Here is an 18,647-nt window from a genome sequence, read left to right as displayed (position 1 = left end):
ATTGCCCCTCCCCTTAAGGTGGATGTGCTGGTAATATGTGACATGCAGCTTTTGACTTAGTTTTCGTTGTTGACTATTGATAACCAATCACTTATTCAGCACTAATGAGCTAAGTTACATGCCAGTTTAGTTTACTGGTTAAAGAATAAGACAAAGGGTATGGCTACAAAGCAGTCATTTGGGGTGCGAAGGTGGGGCAGTTGTAGCACATATAGATGTATCCAAGCTAGCTTTAACCTATATCAATAATAGTGAAGCTGCAGCAGCATTAGTTAATTTAATATTGGTAAAGTGCATTTGAATCTTCCAATAGAAAACACTATAGAAGTTGACAGTTATCTATATTTTATTAAATAATAATGTATTAACAGCAATATTTCAACTATAATAGTAATTCAGTGGGGAGAGAAATAAAATGGGCAGTGGCTAATGTTTTGTAATTGTAGAGGTAATAAAATACTACTATAGGTCCTGCTTTTGCAATGTTTAGTGTGCTGGCACGACTATTTAAAGTGACTGCGCCTCTTGCAAATTTGTCTAGCTGCTTAAGTTGCAGGATCAGGACCTTAGTTAGTATAATGTCTTTCACACAAGCGGAATTCCAAAATACTTTTGAGTTAAATAATAATGAGGATTAGCAGAGAAATTAAGAGATATAGGAAGGATAGAAAAATGTTTCTTCCAGTTGAACAAGCTCAGTACGCAGCTAAGGTCTCTTAAACATGCACAAGAAACCAATAAAACAAACAAGTAAACAAAATCAGCACCATACAAGTGGTCCTCACTTTTTCCTAGTTTATTTTCCGGTGAGTTAGAGCTTAACAAAAGAGGTGTATTTCTATTAAAAGGATATGGCTGTGAAAGTAGAGAAGATCAAGGAGGAGAATAATCAAGTGTATCTCTTTTGGCAAGACTGCGTATCTCAGGCTCTCTGCATCTGCCTCATGTTCTAAACTAGTGAACCAGCATCTGAGGCAGTAAAATCCTTCAGATGCTCTCTGACCACAACTTTCATTATTGTTCTGAGGACCAGAAGTACTAAACTACTATTCAGAATCTTGTTTCTTTATAGTGTCTTTCCATTCTTCCAAATCTCTCAAATGCTCCTTCAAAAGCCAGTAGAAGTATAAAAATGATATTAAGGATTCCTCTGTCCCACCACTTCAGGAACAGTAGGCAATAATAATGACCTGAAATTCTTATTGAAAATATTTATTTAGATATTGTAAGACATCCAAGAACTAGTCTAGAGAAGTGCTGGTGCCTTGGATTTTCAACTGTCACTACTTCTAATCTATCTCTTACTAGATCCTGACAATGTGTATTTAAATAACCCAAATTTTCCTGGAAAGTGCATCTGAGGATATTCCAAAACAGTCTTCTCTGTTTGCTCTAAATACCACCAAGTTTTGAAGGCTAACCCCTCCTTTTCTCACTTGGAGAGGCCAAGGTTCTGCATATTTGATTAGACGAGAATAAATCAAACTATGCTATTCTTCTCTATTGAAGAATCCAAGAATTGTCTAATATTTTGTCTGCATTAGGTAAATTTTATTCTGTGTGCTAAAATTTATTCTGTCTGCTAGATTTCTAAATTCTGCAAGCTTCCAGCTGATAGCCATGCTCACTTCTTCAGTCGAATTCAAACTGTTCTTGAACGGTTTGTTACTCATTAATTATAGTGACTGTGATCTACATGCTTTTAGAACACCAGTGCTTGGGTTCCTCGATTTATTTGAAATAATGTCAAAGGGACCATCTTATTTGTCCATATTTGTATAACTGACTAGTCTAAGGAAAAGCCTCTCAGATGGCAATCTCCCACATCCTAATGCTGCTCAGCTTTCTGAAGTTAGTTGTACAATTCAGCAGGAATTCTCTGAACCTGGCAGAGCATAGTCCATGTGGCATTCCACTTCAGACTGATATGGGCAGAGCTTTCCTGCCTTGAGTAGGCAACCATACTGAAGCAAAGGATAAGGAGTTTTGTCATCTGCAGTTCTGCTTGTTTTGCTGAAATCTGTAGCTGTTGGCCTGAGATAATCCTCTGAGCTCTTTTCCACTTTCATAACCTGCTTCAAGGTAGAGCCTATGAGGCACTGAACCTGGAGACTGATACATTTTTCACGACTGTTATGGTGACCTCAGGTTCCAAACTTGTTGGAAGGATTTTTTTCTCTAGGCTCCCCTGTTGGAAACTTACACAGACAAGTGTTTCTAGTTTGGAGTATATAGAACTAAATGGTTCAAGGGAAAATGGTTCTAGTTAGATCCAAAATCCACCTATAAACTCTAAAGATTATAAAGTACCTCCTAATCCTTAATAGGGTTCTCCCAGTCTGAGTCTGGACAGACAGCTCAACAATTGTAAGGTTATATGAACCATCATGTCCAGATTTCTCTTACAATGAGCTGAAATAAATATGAAAGCTTTTCATTTTGCAGGAAAAGCAGACCACCTCACAAACCACCCTCAAGACAATGCTGCTTTTGCCTTGCCAAAGCAGTGCTGTCTTTGATTATTTAGGTAAAGGAAGTTGAAACAAAGGCACAGTTTTACTTGTTATGGTACATGGAGAGGATTGGCAGGATGGCACAATTTCAAAGAATTATAAAGAAAATCAGAGTTGAAATATCACCAGTGTAAAAGTTAGTGGTCACTGCTTAGGATCAAGATGGATAAGAAAGAAGAGCGTTGTAGATTGAACCATATAGGAGAGGTCTTTGCAAAGAGGACGAACAAACACCAGAGACTAAGACTATGTTGGTTAATAGGAGTGAAACTACAGTGGGGGAGAGAGTCTGTAGCTGCAGAGGTAGATTGGTAGGGTGCTATGGTCCGCAGTGTGGAAAGTTGCACAGAACCCAGATGGAATCAGAAGAAGCTATCAGGAGGAGGAGGGAAATCACTTTTTAGTACTAGAAATATATTGATCTATTATAGGGAATTCAAGGAAAAACCCTAGTGATTTTGGAAGTGGAAGAATTGATTTAACAGTTTGAGGAATGTTTTAGAAACTATATGTATGTGGTTCATGCTTCTGATTTGTGTTTTAATCATCGGTAGGAAAGAGAGAAAAAGAATCTACCTGCATGATAGATGATGAATAATAGGAGTGGGAAGTTACAAGCTAGTGCACTGTAGATTCACACCCTAGCTTGCCATGCACTAACGTCCTGTGTAGACAAGCCCTTAATCATTTCCCCCCTCAAGCAGGTTTAATTTGCATAGCGTCTTTTATATCCAGTCAGTTATCCAGTCATCCATAGTGTTCCGGATAAAACAAAGAATAGACAGGACACTTGAATTTGAGGCACTAAAATAGAACAAGACCTTGTAGACTGCCTTTATCCACCCAAAAAAAAGAAAAGAAAGAGAAAAATCATGGCACAAAATGAAACTTGTTTTCATTTTTCTTTGTTGATTACTTTGTAAAAGGGGTGTCTTTTACCGTTACAGCTGCTGCTTTTTTTTTTATTTATTTTTTTTAATGTAATGCACCCCACTGCTGTTTGATTTTAATTGTGCTGAACTCAGAAGTGGTGGTTACATACAGATGACCAGTGATTGAAGTGGAAGGAGACAGAAGAGGGCCTTGACAAAAGAAATGGGTCCCACAACAGATTGTACTCCAGAACTTTGTTTTTCTTATCTATAGGTATAGGACCTGATAGCTCAGTGGTTTGAGCATTGGCCTGCTAAACTCAGGGTTGTGAGTTCAGTCCTTGAGGGGGCCATTTGGGGATTTAGTTGGGGATTGGTCCTGCTTTGAGCAGGGGGTTGGACTAGATGACCTCCTGAGGTCCCTTCCAACTCTGATATTCTACGAAGTTGATAGTAGCTGAGATGCTCCTATTTCCACACCTACTTTTGAGTCTGATACAGTGAAAGACAATTTTGTACATGGGAAGTTGCCTCAGTGTAGTTCCTTTATTAAGGGGGGGAGGGGTTCTGTCACATTGTGGTTGTATCTTTTGTTTTTTGAGTTATATATGCCCAAAGGAAAATGGGAAAGATAAGGAGGTAGGCAAATATGTTAGAAAACTCCTTTTATTAATATGCATATAATTATGCATTGCTGGAGAGTTGTCTTCCGTACCTGGAGTACAATAAAAGTAATTAAATATATATCTCATGGTCAAAATGACAACTAAGGTAGGAAGATAGAAACAGATGCAAGTATTTGAACAGCGTAAACACAAGAAGCAAGAGGGAGGGTGATTAGATTAAATGAAGCAAATTAAAATGTGGCTGTTAGAGATTATCCTTTAGAGAACATTTGGGGATTTGTGTCTTCTTAAATCACAATTGCAAAAATGGAACTACATGGGATCCATTGGCTTTTCTTAGGTCAGCTATAAGTAAATTTTATATAACTAATGGTGAGAAACTACTGTCTCAACACTGATAGAAACTAGATGTAAGAGAGCAACTTATTGGGAAAGATGGAATAGAGTTAACTTGTGTTTATCAGTGCTTGACTTGCTTTTTATTGGAAAAACTAAACTCTGTATTACATAGTAGCAGGAAAAGAAACATTAAGATATTTGGTTTTGCTCCCTGTGGAATATACAGCTGAAATTAATAAACTATAAACACTAGATTCTTTCTTTTAATTATTAATGAAGAATTTAGACATTAAGGTCCTACCTTCTGATATGAATTATGCTTTAATAATTAGGGGCCTGATCTAATGCCCATTGAAGTGGATGAAAGAACTTTGGATCAGGTTCTTGAGTTAGTATTTGTTACAGTTTTGTTAAATGATTTTTTTTTTTACTACCTGCCTTTGTACCATATTAGTCTCATAGCTGTCTCAGTGACTTACAGCAGGAACACATTAACTCTTCATATGCAAACTAGGAATTTCCAGGATATCCTATGGCAGTTGGGCTAAAGGAGGCCAAAATCTATAGGAAAGGATAGAGAGTTACTTTGAAGGCCAAAATAAAATTGGGAAGGGAGGTGAGAATATCCTTCCTTTCTGCCTCTTCTCCCCCCGCCCCTCAGCTTTCCCATTTCTGGTGTGTCAACTCTGGTGTTCATTAGATAGTGGAGCTAAACAGGTGACAACAGACACAAAAACAGGAGTTATTCTGGAGGGCCTTTCCATATATATTGCACTCTTGATGTGCATGCACTCGAGATTGGAATCTCTTTAGCCAACAGTGTCTTTTAGGATCCTGCATGCACCTTGAGTGTCCTCATGCTCCTATATCAAGGGCAAAAAAGGTGATACAGGCCTAACCACCACTCGGTTCCTTCTCACCACTGTGGCTGCAAGACAGAGCTCCACACTATCTGCATCTCGATGTACTTTCACAAAGACTTTTGTGGCTATTTGTACATATTAGTGTTAAGAATAGATTAGATAGTTTTCCTATTGGCAAGTTTTGGCAGTTTTGCCTACCTTGTTCTCTTTTTTTACCTTTTGACAGGAAGATCTTCATGGTACTAGGGCTTAGGAATGCCTGATCCTAAATTGCCTGGCTTTAAGTATTGCCCCACTTGCAAGGTGGCATTAATGATGTCTTTTTGTCATGGGGGGCGGGGGGTCAAATCTTGACACATGCTCAGTATGCAAATCCTTTTCAAAACAGACTCCAAAAGCAAGAAACACATCTTAATCTCTTTTGTTAGACTGATCCATGCCCCCTGCCTCTCATCTGGGCAGGATAGACTTCACCTTCTTTCCCTGAACTAGCTCTACTCAGTCCAGAAGTGCACCTGTGAGCTCCGGAGACCTGGGCATGGGACCAGGAGTGGAGCCATGGGAGTGGAGGCCAGCAGCCAGACCCGGGCCAGGAGCAGAGCTGGATGGTACTCCCTCCCCGCTCTCATGGGAGCTGACCCAGCATAGCTATATCAGTCAGGAGTGTGAAAAATCCACACCGCTGACTGACATAGCTATGCTGACAAAAACCCCAGTGTAGGCCCAGTATGTCAATGGAAGAGGGCTTCTGTGAACACAGCTAACTATATTCAAGGAGGTGGTATTCCTACCCCAGAAAACTCCTGGCATTGTAGGCTGCATGTATGCTACCGGGCTAGGCCAGTATAGCCATGTTAACATAGCTATGCCAGTATAGTCTCCATAATGTAGATATATCCAAAATCTGTTTGGACCCATGGCCTCTTGCTCACTCATCATGCAGCCTCCCAGGCTAAACCTATATTGCATGCAAGGTTAGTTAAAATAGGTGTCCGTGTCAAACAGGCATTACATGCTTGGGCCTCTACGGATCCCGCCCTAGGTTCTCACATTATGTAATTGGTGGAAGGTGTGCAAAAGGGAGTATCTTTCTCTCTGTCTCAGAACCTCCTAACCAAGATCTTAGTGAGAGACGCATTCCGTCTGTGGTGGGAAGCACATCCAGACCATCATCAGGTACAAAGTTTATGGACCCATGAATAGACTTAACTTCACATAAATATAAATATAGTAAAGCTCAGTGTGGTTCACTAAGCCTGTGTTGCACTCCTACCAGTGATCCAAGGACTGATTAAAGTATGACCAACAACACAACTACATTTATATAAAACAACAGGGGGGAACCCGATTATCCCTTTTATATACAGAAGTGGTTGGATTATGGAACTGGTGCATTTGGCAATGTCTCCCATAACACTACATCTCTCAAGTCTGCACAGTGCCCTAGCATACCATGTGAGCAGACATTGTTTGTCAGACTAAGAGTGGATGATCAAGCATTTTGTTACACCTCACATTTTCGAGGACTGTGTCATCTGTAAATAGATCTGGAGTTCTTTGAGATGTCCACATATATTCCACAACCCACCCTCCTTCCCCATTACTATGGAGTGTTTTAACTCCTGAATTCTGTGATAATAAAGGAACTGAGTGGCTGTTGGGCTCTCCCCGCCCTGTATGTCCTCAGTACAGGAGCAGGAGGACACTCAGGGTGCAGGCACGGCCCCACCGAACACTGCTGGCCAAAAGATTCCAATATCAACTGCATGAGGCACATGCGCACCAAGGCTGTAATATATATGGACAACACATCTCTAAGAACTCCAGTTACTGTAAGAAAGGTAGCTTCTTTTTAAATAATCTTGACTTAATTTTTTGTTTGTTCTATTGCTCAGGTTTTAATTTAACCTCTTGTGAAGTCATAATTTCATTAGTTTTCTAGTCATCTATTAGAGTTCCAGGGTAGACAAGAGCTGAATCTCCAGTTAAAAGAGTAAACAGAAAAAAAGCTTTATTAATGCAAACACCTCTTTCCCCCCCACATACACACACACTTTTTTCAGGCTGCCTTTACATCATGAAGAAACAAAAAGGGCCAACACTTTTAAAAAATCCTTTGCAGATAACCTTTAAATTATACAAAGTAATGTGGTTTAGTAATCAGAAGAAGATGCACCAATATATTAGAACCTCTTTTATCCAAACCCCTGTTATCAAAAACAAAAAACTTCATTACCCAAAATTAGATTATATTCATCAATGTGCATCACTTGCACTGTGAAGCTCCCCACGTACACCAAAATCTGTTCATCTTAATTCCACATCCTCCTCTCCCTGTCCCCTCAAACCCAATTCTAGTTGATCTCTCTAGTGCCTTCATTGGAAGATCAGTTTCTTGGTGCTCAAAAATGGTAATGAATGGGTACCTATAAAATAAATGAGATATGATAGCAATTTCAGCCAAGTGGATTACTGCTTTCATTATCTAAGCCATTTTATATTTATCTATTATTACTAAAGCATATTTCTTCACTGCTTTTTTTAGGCCTATTTCAAAACCAGAGAGATTTAGTGGAGACAACATAATCTACAAGCCACCAGGGGTAAGTTTAACTACTTATTTTGCTTGTTTTCATTATGTGTATTAAATGTGGTCTTATGGAAGTTTAGATCATTTAATATGGTTCTGCTTCTCAATTTTAAAATTGTTTTATAGCTGAATATTTTATCTAGAAAAAGAAATATATGTACATGGGCAACAGTGGTTCTGAATTTGGGAGGTGAAGTGGTCTTAGTCTAAAAATGAAAAAAGTAAGCATACACACCTAAATTTATTATTTCAAATTTGTAACTTTCCTGAAATGAGAGATTCTTTTCCAGAAAAGTGACGCATTTGTCAGGTGTCCCACTTCTGTTTCTTTTGTCCTGCAGAATTTTTTGTTCAATGTGCAATTCTCTGCCTGTGTACCTTATTTAGTAGATTTTGTTTTCCTCAAAGCAGGTGATGTTTACCACACCTTCCCTCACTTTCTCTTGCACCTGATATTAGATGACTTATCTACAGGTGTCTGCTGTTCTGTTTTCTGAAGAAAACATTCTCTTAACGTTAATTATATAATCACAGAAGTTACCAAGCAGTCATTCATAATAATTAAATGTATGTATAGTTTTTATTTGTAAAAAATCCACCATAAAAGGAAATGCTCAGTTTTTCCTTTTTAAATCTCAGTGAAACCTTAACAAGGGCTCCTTATTTTAAGCTAAGACAGCAAACAGTCACGGTGACAAATACAATAAAAGGTAACTTTAAAAAAAAAATCAGATGGGTTTCCAAACACACTTCGCTGCAGGAAAAGTCTAGAAGGTCACTTTTGAATCTGTGCCTGTTATCACTTCCTCAGCTTTTGACAGTTTGGTTACTTGACACCAACCACAAGTAACTACAGTAGAAGTCATGCAGTCTTCTTCAGAGTCAAATACCAAGAATACAGAAAGAAAGCCTGCCACAATTTAGCAATGTCTCTGTGGCAATATAAGTTTAATCAGCCCTGAGATTCCGATTTCTCTCCATCCTGTTAATTTTTTCAGTGGTTTTGTAAGCACCACTCTTAAGAAACCGAATATCTGTGTACAGCTGAAATCTTGCAATCCTTCATAGACCAAGTTATTATTTATCAACAACCCTACAAAATTCTAAAATAAATCTTATTAATTTATTCTAATCCTCCCTTTTTAACAGATTCAAAATTGTATCCGATTTTTATTTTTAACGTTAACTTGTAAAATGGAGTTGGTTGTATAAACTATTGTATATATCTATTTGTTTAATGTTCTTTAAAGCCATAGTTTGGGAATTGTATATGTAATACATTTGTCTGAACACAACTCTTCATTGCAGTCCTGTCCCACAACTTCCATGTCATGTACTTGGTCTCCCGTTAGGTAATATAGTATTTACTTATTTTCAAATAAGAATAATCAAAACATTTTTTTAAAAACAGGAAAATGCTCCAGATATGGTATACTTAGGTTCTATGACCAATTTTGATTTGACTTATGCATGGACGCAAGATAAATGTGTGCCTCTTGTTCGTGAAATTACATTTGAGAATGGAGAGGTAAGGATTGCATTTTTCTTCCACCTTTCTGCTTTTTTCATTTAACCATCAATCTGCTCTTTCAAAAATAAACTGTCTCTCTCTAGAACTCAGTTACACCCTGTCAGTCACCTTCCCTGCATTTATTTTACCTTTTGCATAAAATAGTTGCACTTCAGTTTTCTGTTTACTCTGTTTTTCAGCTCTAATTGGAGGAAGGTTAGTGGGTAATTAATATACTGGTTGAGTATAGGAGATTATAGATGAGGATATGTGGCTCATTTTGGAAGTATCATAAGATCTGGGATGTGGGTATAAAGTTGTCTGAAATATAGGTGTAGGTATAGTGCTGCGACCTTGGTGTATCACTTAACTTTTCTGTGCATCTGTTTACCCATCTTAAAATAGATACAAGACCTTTTGCATAAAGATTTTGAGGTGCTGTAAAATCCTTATGTGAAAGGTATTATATGTATGCATAGTATTCATGATTATTATACTGTGAGCTTGAAGAATATACCTGCTAGCCAGGGTGAAAAATGCAGTGGGCATGTTGCCACAAGTAATTTAAAGGAATAAAACTGTTGTACACTGTAGTTAGTTATAAAATGTTGTCAATCATCTTTCTATTTAATAAATTATATAAAATATAACTTAATAGGATTGGCAGGGAAAAAAATTAACTGAATATATTTGCCAGCCTCCAAAAGCATTAATCTAATATGTATTTGTTGAATAGTATTTGACTAGCTATAGAGTTGGCTAAATGCCACAAAAATATTAAATTATTCTATGAATACTTGTAAAATTTATTAATATTTGCTGAGCCTTATTCAACCAACACTGCTTGCTACGTCTGTCTTGCTTTTGTTTGATCTCCTTTCCCTTTCTATTTTCCACCATGTTTCTTCCTTTAATAAATCAAGATGTATCTTTTCTTGGATAGTTCTTAGTATTCATTTCTCATCTCCTCTCCGTTCCCTTTTCAATGTTTTCTTTTTTTCCTTCCTTCATTGTATTCTCTGCCTCCTTCTGTTTTCTCTCCTTTCTGTATTCGCCCCCCCCCATTATAATTTACATGTAAATATGTAAACATACAAAATAAAATAAAATATATTGAACTTGCTAATTAGCTACACTCAAACAGCACATTTAGACTACAGTACCTGTTAAAAACTGTAATGCAGTTCTAACATATTGCAGTGTGTTATCCACACAATGATGTATAAACTGAAGAATCATCCTATATTCTCTTTTGTGGGGCTTTTTAGCTTTCTCCACTACGTGGGGTATCCTGTGCAGTTTTGACTGTGCTCAAATTATTCTATTAGTTTGCATAACGGGAGGAGAAGACAGAAAAAAAATTATTTTGTGTGATAGACCATGCTAAGTGTAATCTTTTAATCAGCATTTAGACTTTTCAGCAGAAACTTCTGTTAAACACAATTTTTAATTCTTCATTTGCATTTCAACATGTAAAAAGATGCCAGGTATTTAGCATTTTTAGAACTGCATGATGGATTTTTAGTGTACTTTTCCCACAGTGAAATCAGATTCTGATCCCTAGAAACCAAGGTTCATCATTGTAAGTTTGTATCAAGTTTCTGTTCCAATTTTTCTAGTTGCTCTTGTGACTCTCCACTCCTGTTTACTTGGGCAGATACTTACAATCCCAAGTCATTCCCAATTGACATTTTGCTTAGCAACATTTGTTTAAAAACTCAATGCTGCCAGTAGCCAAACAATTTCAAACCCGCCAGAATTCTGATACTTCTGCCTGCTTGTAATTGTATAGTAGTTAGACATTTAGTATATAATGACTAATATTTTTAGAGCAGAAGTATGAAGCATTGTCATCAATGTTTTAAGCTGTATTTCTTTGACTTGCCAGTATGTGCTATAAAATATGATGTAAATAAAAAGATAGTTAAACATTAAAACATTAGAAATTAATTTTAAATTGAACTCAGTCTTGGTAAATTAATTTCTCTGGTTTGCTTTGTTTAAATTGTTTTTAATGTCAGATTAATACTGTGTGCATGCTGGCCACACAATTGGGAATTCAGAGCAGGGTTATTCATTGTGACATTAGACAACATATAGCGGTTGAACTTCAAAAAGTTTCTTCCATTTTGAAGCTCTCTGCCAGTCTGAGAGATTCTCTGTTCTTAAAATGGAGAAATACCACTGGATCCAGTAATATCTCTCAAAATAGAAGAAAATAAGCGTGATCACAGGTTAATCAATCTGTTGAGAAAGCAGTTAAATTTGTAAAGTACAGACACTTAGAAGTCACAGGAAACCATGTGATATAACATGCTGAACTGTGGGTTCAGATTGCTAATTATTCTAGAAAGGGCTAATGGTTCCATGAAGACATACAGAAAAGCTGTGGGAGGTTATGCCTTGGGGGAAATCATCTTTCAGTGCACTCCATGCAAAACAAAGAGCAGTTGCAGGAGAGAGGTCCAAAAAGTGAGACAAGCAGCTGTTCCCTTCGCTGATCATCCAGACCCGGTAGAGAATTAGACTGGAAAGGCAAGCCAAATAATACCTGTGTTATTGTTGGACTGCATTTAATAAATCCCACAGACAACACTCCAATTCTGGATGTGTTTGTTACCCTTGAAATAGAAATGGTATAGGGGAGCAGAAAAGTGCTGCCAGACTGGAACAAATTACTTGTGTGTAGGAGGCCTAACTCAGTATGTACACGCTAGTGGTACTGGACATTTAGTTCAGAGTCTGAAGAATACTGCAGTAACTTGTGTCATTTGTTAGGCAACACGTGCTGGCCTTTGGCAGAGAAGACAGGATTCTTGGGGATAGGTCAGCAAGAAGACCAAAGGAATCTCTTTGATGAAGGTGTCCTTAGGTTTCATTTTTTTCTAGACAAGCAAGGAAGTCAACATAGCTAATGATTAGAGATGGTCAAAATAATGGGGGTGGAGGGTTGGGAATTGCAATTCCCACTTCCCACTGTTCATCAATATTTCAAATGTTTTCAGACTTTCTAGCCAACTCTGTTGACAACCTGCCATTTGAGGGATTTGGGGGAAATAACTTTACTAGTATGACCTTGGTTGTATACTGAATATATATTATTAAAGGGATAGAATGTGCGGACAGTGCAGCAGATGCTTTTCCACTGCCAGGAGGGGAAGGTGACATTTCAGTCTAGATATCCAAGTGCTCCACTTCATATTTCAATTCTAGAAAAATGTGTAAAAGCTAGAGATGAAATGGGACCACAAACATCATAGCACAAGCAGATACTTTTTCTTGTTGTCTCATATGAAGGGTGACTGAGGGCTCAGCCCATCTCACATTAGTAGAACTGACTAGGAGCAAACATGGTTAAAATATAGAGATTATTTTGATGTGGGAGAGAAAGTAGTAGACATGTAGTAAAGATGATTAGAACAGGAGTTACATGAATTACAAAGGTATTTTCAGAAAGTTTTTTTAAAAATTCCTGTAAAAGACCAACCTTGATCTTACTCCAACAGAGCTTTTTGAATGTTCAGATGACAACCAGCTAGCTCACCTTGGAAAAAGAAATGTTCAGACAAATCTTTCCAATTACTTGTAGGGTAAAGCATTTACCATAGCATCTCTCTGCATATAAAAATATGTCCCAAGAGATTGTTAGATGTGGTGGTAGAATGGACAAAATATTCTCAAAGTCTAAGGAAAGCAGAGAATATGAAGTAGGAGTACATGTTAGAAAAGGGATTTATCTCAAAGTTAATTGAGTTCAGGCACACCATTTAAAGAAGCAACTTCCAAAGGAAATATTACCTAACAAGGAGATCTGTAGAACAGTCATATCTATAAATCTGTGTAATACCCAAAGGAGACAGTGGAAGCATCATTGCTTAAGTCATTTAATGATGGGCAAAGCACGGGACAACATACCATAGGGTAGTCTTACAAAATGTACATGAAAATGTAATCACATAGGCACAAAATGAGCTCTCCCACACGTACAAAACAGCAATCATGAAAAGGAAAAAATATGCAGGGATGGGGGAATAAAATCAAAGGAAGGATAAACTGGGTAAGTCTTGCATTATACCCTCAAGTTAGCTGAACTTGTGCTCTGGTAAACTGAAGGAGTCAATTCTGAAAGTTTATGCCCTCTACTAAGACAGCCCGAACACCATCTGTAGAGAGATTCACCCTGGAAATAAAGAGCAAGCGCCTCCCAGAAGGTCTGAACTGCTGTGATGGGGTATAGGGGTATTGTTTATTTATAACAATAAAGCGAATCCCACGTTATTTAGGGCTTTAAAGATCACCAATAGATTGAAATAAATCTGAAAGTTGACTACTAGTCAATTTAGATACTGAAGAAAGGAACGGTTGGTATTGGCCAGTAAGGTTGCAAAATCAATGAGATACGGGGTTGTGTGAGTTTTTTGTTTTGCAAGGTTGAGGCAGTAGTTACTTTATTTTGTACCTGTTTGTAAATTGTACTGCAGTTTAGTTAAAGCTCTTATTAATTCTTTTGTATTACGTCTCCTGCCTCATTATTGATTATCCTCTTCTATCAACTGGTTGTAAAGTTTGAGGTCCTACCTAACTAGAAATATCACTAGAATTGCATAAAATATATGTTGTGTATTGGAAGAAGTCAGGTGTGTTTCTCATTTGATATCTTTCTTTCTGCAGGAGTTGACAGAAGAAGGCCTTCCTTTTCTTATACTTTTCCACATGAAAGATGATTTGGAGAGTTTAGAAAAATTCCAGCAGGAAGTGGCACGACAATTAATAAGTGAAAAAGGTCACTAATTATTATTGCCTTACCCTGTCACTTTGTAGGCATACTAACATTTTTTATTCAGCCAAATGCTAAAAATTGCATAAGTAGTTAGAGCAGCACTCTAATGTTAAAGCTCTTTAGGGCAAGGGACCATCTTTACTTCTATAGAGCTCAGCACAAAGAGGCCCTGAACCTATTGGCTCCTCTTGGCACTACTGAAATAGAAATATAAACTATTTATAATAAACATTTACTTCAGAAATGCTTATTTTATATATGGGATTCATACAGTTGAATTCTTATGACATATAAACTTAAATTTTGTAACCTATATTATATTGTAACCAAAACAATTTCTCAGAAAATTTTTATTGTTTTAATGTTTGCTTGTTTAAATTCATTCCTTCATCCTGTTTGTTACTGTAACGTACATAATGCCTCAGATTTTATTCATAAATTTACCAACACCGTAATATTTTCACATTCAAATATCTAATGTAAATTTTGGTCTATAATCTCATTTTTAAGGTACAATAAACTTTCTGCATGCTGATTGTGATAAGTTCAGACACCCACTCCTTCATATTCAGAAGACTCCAGCAGACTGTCCAGTTATTGCTATTGACAGTTTTAGGCACATGTATGTCTTTCCAGACTTCAGTGATTTAGCGTAAGTAAACCCTTCCTTTCTTTTGCAAATCGTATTGTCTTGTGGCGAGGCAAAGAAATACATTTGTTTAAATGCTGTAACCAATATTACATGACAGGAAGTAGGTAAAATATTTTATTAGCTGAGGTTGCTGATACACATTAGCTGAGAAGCTGGCCCCAAGTTTTAAATGCTGCTGCAAGTTCTAGTTCCTCAATTATCCTTCATATTTCTTAGTACCGTGGTACCTCTAGTGCCAACATAGAAACGTCAAGTTACTTTGGAAAGTTTTTGAGCAGTGAATAAAATATTTAACTGATATATTGTGCAATTAATATGTATACAATATTCAGTGATAAGAATCCTCCAATCTGTCACCATCTGTTTTTCTCTTCTGCAACTTTGACATTCCTGAGCTAGTCATGGACCACTGGTGGGGAAGCCCCTTTTACATGGGTTCCCACCAGATAGTCTGCCTTCATAGTCAGTGGAATATGGCTGATTTGTTGGGATAATATCTGCCTAACATGTATAAAATAGATGGATTATCAATTTAATCCCTGCTCTTCAGTTTTTTTCTAAATACAGTGGTATTTCTAACTAGATGGTTTGGGACCTACTTGAGAGACCATGTCTCTCTCTCTCTCTCTCTCACGCTGCCACAACAGTGGTCAGCAAAGATGCTTGTGCTAGATCCTCCTCAGTTGAATAGAGAGAGGTGCCTGGCACTAGAGCATCATCTCTTAGGGGCCCACTGTAAAGCCTTTCTTGTAGCCAACTGGGTGAAGGGATTGGGCCCTGGCGGGGCTGATTGTTTATGGGGAGTGGAAGTTTGATGGTGAAAATCCTGATTGTGTTGGGGAAGATTTTGCTGGAGATTTTCTGGGGACTTGCTGCATTTTGTTCTTGTTGTATTGTTGCTTTCAGTAACATCCACGGTGTCCAGAGTGCCAGTTTGGGTACCTCTTTATAAGTTATAAATTGCAATAAATAAATAAATCAACATGAAATTTATGCAAGCAGAATAGTTTTTCCTATGTTATGCCACACCTATCTACCTTGCCCTCTATATCACTGTGAGCTTTCGCACATAATGTTGGCAAAAGCCGCTGAAGGGCATCTCTCCATCAACAACCCTGCATAGTGAGTGAGCAAACTGTGTGTAACTTGTATCATTGAATTGCGGTCACAAAATTGCACTTTTTCGTTGATCACTGTTAGCTTTATTCATGTACCTGTTTAGTTTCCTATTTGTTATCTTAGGAGCTGATGTTTATTCTGTTTTGAGCAGCATAGAGTATACAGTCAGTGCTTAATGAATAGGAAATAATTTACACCCCAAACTTATTCAACACCCATTCGACACATATCTAAATAAAAGTAAGGGTTCACCACAGGACCCTTTGTCTTGCACAGGCAAGATTTCTGTTATTCCATAGGTCCAAAATGAAAAGTCACGTGAGGGCTCTACAGCTAACAGATGTGCTATACTGAATAAGACACTTGTACAAACTCTTCTAAAGGGAGCTGATGTTTGATGATAAAGTGACTGTCAACTCTAAGCTGGTTTCCTAGAGTTTTGGCACCAGAGGGCAGACCCTCAGCTGATGTAAATTGTCATAGCTCTGTTGGCTTTAGCAGAACTATGACAATTTAAACCAAAGGATTTGTCCTGATATCTTTAATGTCAGAGACAACTGGAAGAACAGTGAGGCTATGATTATCTACTGTTTGTATTTAATCTGGCCAAAAAATCCAGCTCTTCTTGAGAGTTGTATTCAATGTAACATGTCAAAAATAAATGGAAATATGTTGCCAAGTGTGGTGACTGGATAGTCATGGTTTGATTTTTACTAAAGTGCATGCATACAACTGCAGCGCTAATTTGGATGTGCAGTTGCTATGTTGATGCAAATTATGTATTTATGCATGCAAATGATGTGAATTGAGTAAGCAGTCACTGTAATACTGTGTTCATACACTTGCTTGAGTCCCATTGTACCTATTCAAGCTTTAACATCCACTGCAAGCCTTCTTGGAAAGATTATGCTGTGTGTCAGTTCTGGTGCTAGACAAATGTAACCCAAATTTAAAAAACAAAAGCACAAAAATTACAAACATGGCAATCACCCCAAGTCTGAAGTTACTAAGACCAAATGTGAATGGAATCTGATAGCAATGCTGACCACAGACACCGTGGCTGAGAAGAAATCGTTGTATCTGGCAGAACCCTTGGTTGCTTGTGCTGTAGATTGCATGGAATGGTGTAAACATTGCAATCAGGCTTCCTGACCTCTGTGTCTTATTCTGGAGCCCCACCATGCAATGTTGCAGCTGAGTTTGGCAGAAATCTGGTGATCATGGTCAGTTTCTCATCCAAATTCCAGCAGACTTATTCTTAAAATGTAATCTGCCTATAATATAATATAAGCCTTAGTACATTTCGATTAATAGGAAAATCCTAAAACTGTTTTTGTTACATTTACTGTTGCACTCTTATGAATATTTTGTGCAGAATAGCATGTTCACAGCACACACAATTGGTTTTTAACAAAACACTTTGCAAGCAATTTGCAATAGAGTAATAGTTTAAATTTAAGCACAGCTATAATAGGTTATGTACATAATTATCAGTTATAGCTGTCGTGTGGATTTGTAGTTCACTTCAAACAATTATAAGGTCTTTTTTGTCTTTTCAAAAACATCTTTCTTTCTTCTGCTTCATAGTCTGTATCTGACTAGTAACAGCTACTGCTTGTGTCAACAAGCAGTAAGGGTAATGCATTTGTCTGACATAAATGAGAGAAATTGGCAGGTTCATAGACAGTCCCATAGGATAAAGGTGAACTTCGGAAACCTCTAGATATGTCAGAAGTGACCTTGTGAACAGTTCATGGTTTTTAAAATAAAAGGTAAAATCTTAAAGCATCTCAGTAATTTGCAAGCCCAGCTATTCTGTTGGACAGGGTCTGATTTTAGAGAGGAACTGCTCCAAGGGCAAAATGGAAAACTACCCTTGCCTTTATAGTAGTGCTCTTTGGCCATCCAGCCACATCAAATTCGGCTGTCAGGTTTGAAATCCTAGTGGAACCTGCTGTTCTCTTCTGCAGCGTGGGTAGAGGGGAGCTGAATTGAGCATACAATGAAGTTATTGGCTAGGACAACTCTGTGGGAATTATTGAAGGGAAGAAATACTTGCTGTGCACTCAGGAGATAGCAGAGAAGAAGAAAACAACTGGTAAAATAGTTTAACACAAGCGTACCATCCATTTAGCTTTCTACCATAAATTAATCACTTAAAGTGAACATACTGTATCTGATGCACAGGAGAAATGTAGGCTACTCTAAACAATATACTTTACTTTTCTGTTGAAGATTGTGTACTTATTTATCATATGTTCACTGTGGGGGGGATTTTGTTTCAGAATTCCAGGTAAACTCAAACAATTTGTACTAGATTTGCACTCCGGAAAATTGCACAGAGAATTTCATCATGGACCAGATCCAACTGATGTAGCACCTGGTCAGGTAAGATTTACAGAAATGAATGCATTTGTATCTGGCTGTTTGGGCAAACCATTTATTCTTTCTCAGCATGAAAACGGTGCTTTTACATTAGCTTGGTGTGTAAGATTGTGTGTGAGAAATCTGTTTATGGAAAATATAGTATGTAGCCATATCTACCTAGCAATATTTTAAAACACTACAAGCCAGCACTGATAAATCTCAGAACATACTTAAATTGAGAAAAATACCACATTTTTGTGTTCTTACCGAACAAGAAAAAAAAATTGAAATGTTTATTTCTTCATATGGAAACCCTTCTTTTTTAATACCTGTAATATCACTAGTTTTGTCACTTGAGTTAATTAAACTCTTCTATGATTTGGAACATTCTGAATGGAATTGGCATTGTTCTGCTG

The 18,647-nt window shown here is 37.4% G+C and overlaps 1 protein-coding gene across 1 annotated transcript in view; it reads left to right on the top strand.

The window, feature by feature from the left end:
• ERP44 (endoplasmic reticulum protein 44) overlaps positions 1–18,647 on the top strand; it is a 126,449-nt gene that overhangs the window by 92,513 nt on the left and 15,289 nt on the right. Inside the window, exons 7-11 of the mRNA XM_024193604.3 lie at positions 7,759–7,816; positions 9,215–9,331; positions 13,985–14,096; positions 14,604–14,745; positions 18,150–18,252. Of these exons, the coding sequence (XP_024049372.1) occupies positions 7,759–7,816; positions 9,215–9,331; positions 13,985–14,096; positions 14,604–14,745; positions 18,150–18,252 (532 nt within the window). The remainder of the gene's footprint in view (positions 1–7,758; positions 7,817–9,214; positions 9,332–13,984; positions 14,097–14,603; positions 14,746–18,149; positions 18,253–18,647) is intronic.

The sequence above is a fragment of the Terrapene carolina genome, unplaced genomic scaffold (assembly GCF_002925995.2).
Source record: "Terrapene carolina triunguis isolate 2854851 unplaced genomic scaffold, T_m_triunguis-2.0 Scaffold229, whole genome shotgun sequence".
Classification (NCBI taxonomy): domain Eukaryota; kingdom Metazoa; phylum Chordata; order Testudines; family Emydidae; genus Terrapene; species Terrapene triunguis.
This window is presented reverse-complemented; position numbering and strand designations above follow the sequence as displayed.